At 44.3% G+C, this 1,696-nt stretch overlaps 1 protein-coding gene across 1 annotated transcript; it reads left to right on the top strand.

The window, feature by feature from the left end:
* Positions 1 to 440: 440 nt before the first annotated feature.
* On the top strand, positions 441 to 1,426 carry LOC140771117 (B3 domain-containing protein Os06g0107800-like). Its single transcript, XM_073112523.1, has one exon. It carries the CDS (start codon positions 473 to 475, stop codon positions 1,166 to 1,168), a length of 696 nt encoding a protein of 231 aa, XP_072968624.1. The 5' UTR covers positions 441 to 472; the 3' UTR covers positions 1,169 to 1,426.
* Positions 1,427 to 1,696: the final 270 nt, after the last annotated feature.

Raw genomic sequence — 1,696 nt, 5'->3', positions numbered from 1 at the left:
TACAAGAGCTTAACGACTCTTTCCCATTTCTTGTTGTATATTCCCTGTTGCTAATAACTATTAGTGACTTGACCATTTCCCGGTCTACTAATTATACTTCTCGATATGCGGATGCTCTACAGCTTCTCACACATCAGCTTAGATATTAATGCCAATTCATATGGTACGTGAAATAAACAACTAGACCTCCATCGCTAGCTCATCACCAATCTATGACATTAGAATTTTTTACAAAAGTATAAATGAAGACGGTATATCCTGCACCCTAAGATAGGATATTCTAAGATAAGTTTTAGGCAATGAAGTTTTGCAAGGAGCAGCGCTAATAAGTTTCTGTCGTGTCCTGGTAGTAACTTTCACTCTGTACTTCCCTCTATATATATATTCTATCTTATTGTTTGTACTTGACCCTAAAGTTTCCATGGTGCTAATAACTTTCACCAACCCTGCACCCTTCACAGGTGACAACCCAATGGACCTCCAACTAGGAAGAACTCGTAGATACCACTCCAACTCCAACCTCCTTCTCCCTCCCATGGAGCACGAACACATGTTCGACAAAGTCGTCACCCCAAGCGACGTCGGGAAGCTCAATCGTCTCGTGATCCCAAAGCAATACGCCGAGAAGTATTTCCCCCTCGACCCCTCCGTCGCCGACAAAGGAACCCAACTCACCTTCGAAGAAGAAGGACAACAGCAGCAAGTGTATGCCACCACCACCGGCGAGCAAAAGCAATGGCTGTTTCGTTACTTGTACTGGAGCAGCAGCCAGAGCTACGTTATCACCAAGGGCTGGAGCCGCTTCGTCAAGGAGAAGCGCCTCGGCGCCGGCGACACCGTCTCCTTCTGCCGCAGCTCCGCAGGCCGCCTCTTCATCGGGTGGCGGCACCGCTGCCTCCTGCCTGAGCCGGCGGTGACGTACCCGTGCTTTGACTTCCGTGCCGCCGTTCCCATGCCGATGAAGCCGAAGCGGGTTCGGCTCTTCGGGGTGAATTTAGAGTGCTTTGAACCCGCGGAGAGTGGTACTGTAAAGGCTCAAAAAGTGGTGGCCGTGTCGGCAACGTCGACACCGAAGTCGTCGGTTAGATGGTGGATTGGGAATCAGAATCCAGCTTTCATTGGTTTAGGGTTCGAGTACTTGGGGAAGCAGGAAGAGGGAAAGATGTGATAAGATGATATCAAAAAAGTGGCATCCTTGGTGTACTCCATGCATGCACCGTCCTTCTCCATATACTTTCTTCATTATCTTTACAATTTCTTTTCATTTTGTTGATTTAACCATAAGAGCATAGAAACAGAAACTAATATATATATGAACATGGGGGTTCTGTATGATGTACTGGAACTAATCCAGGAATCACTCTTTCCTACATATTATCAGCTATTTACTTGACTTGTGTATCTATTTACTCATAAAATATGTGCACATATATTACTACTCTTACTATGTTGTTCAAGATACTGATACTTAATTTCTTGTAATTTATAAATACTTAATAGTTGTATGTATTCATGTTCTTGGGATTCATTTTTTATGTTTGGTCATTTTCCTCCCTTTGTTGCAGATTACCTCTTGCCAGGTGATAGATCTGAGAAAAAGAGTCGAGGAGGATAGAGGTTTGGATTCCCTTTGTCCTCTATTCTTAAATCATTCTCAGGTTCTGTTTCGTGGTTGATCCCTATTTCATTTAATGCC

This window comes from Typha angustifolia, chromosome 11, assembly GCF_048772165.1.
Source record: "Typha angustifolia cultivar Huaian chromosome 11, ASM4877216v1, whole genome shotgun sequence".
NCBI lineage: Eukaryota > Viridiplantae > Streptophyta > Magnoliopsida > Poales > Typhaceae > Typha > Typha angustifolia.
Note: the sequence above shows the minus strand (reverse complement) of the source record. Positions and strands in the feature narration are given on the sequence as shown.

Coding starts and splice junctions, on each gene's coding strand:
- LOC140771117 (XM_073112523.1), top strand. CDS start 473: ATGGACCTCCAACTAGGAAGAACTCGTAGATACCACTCCAACTCCAAC.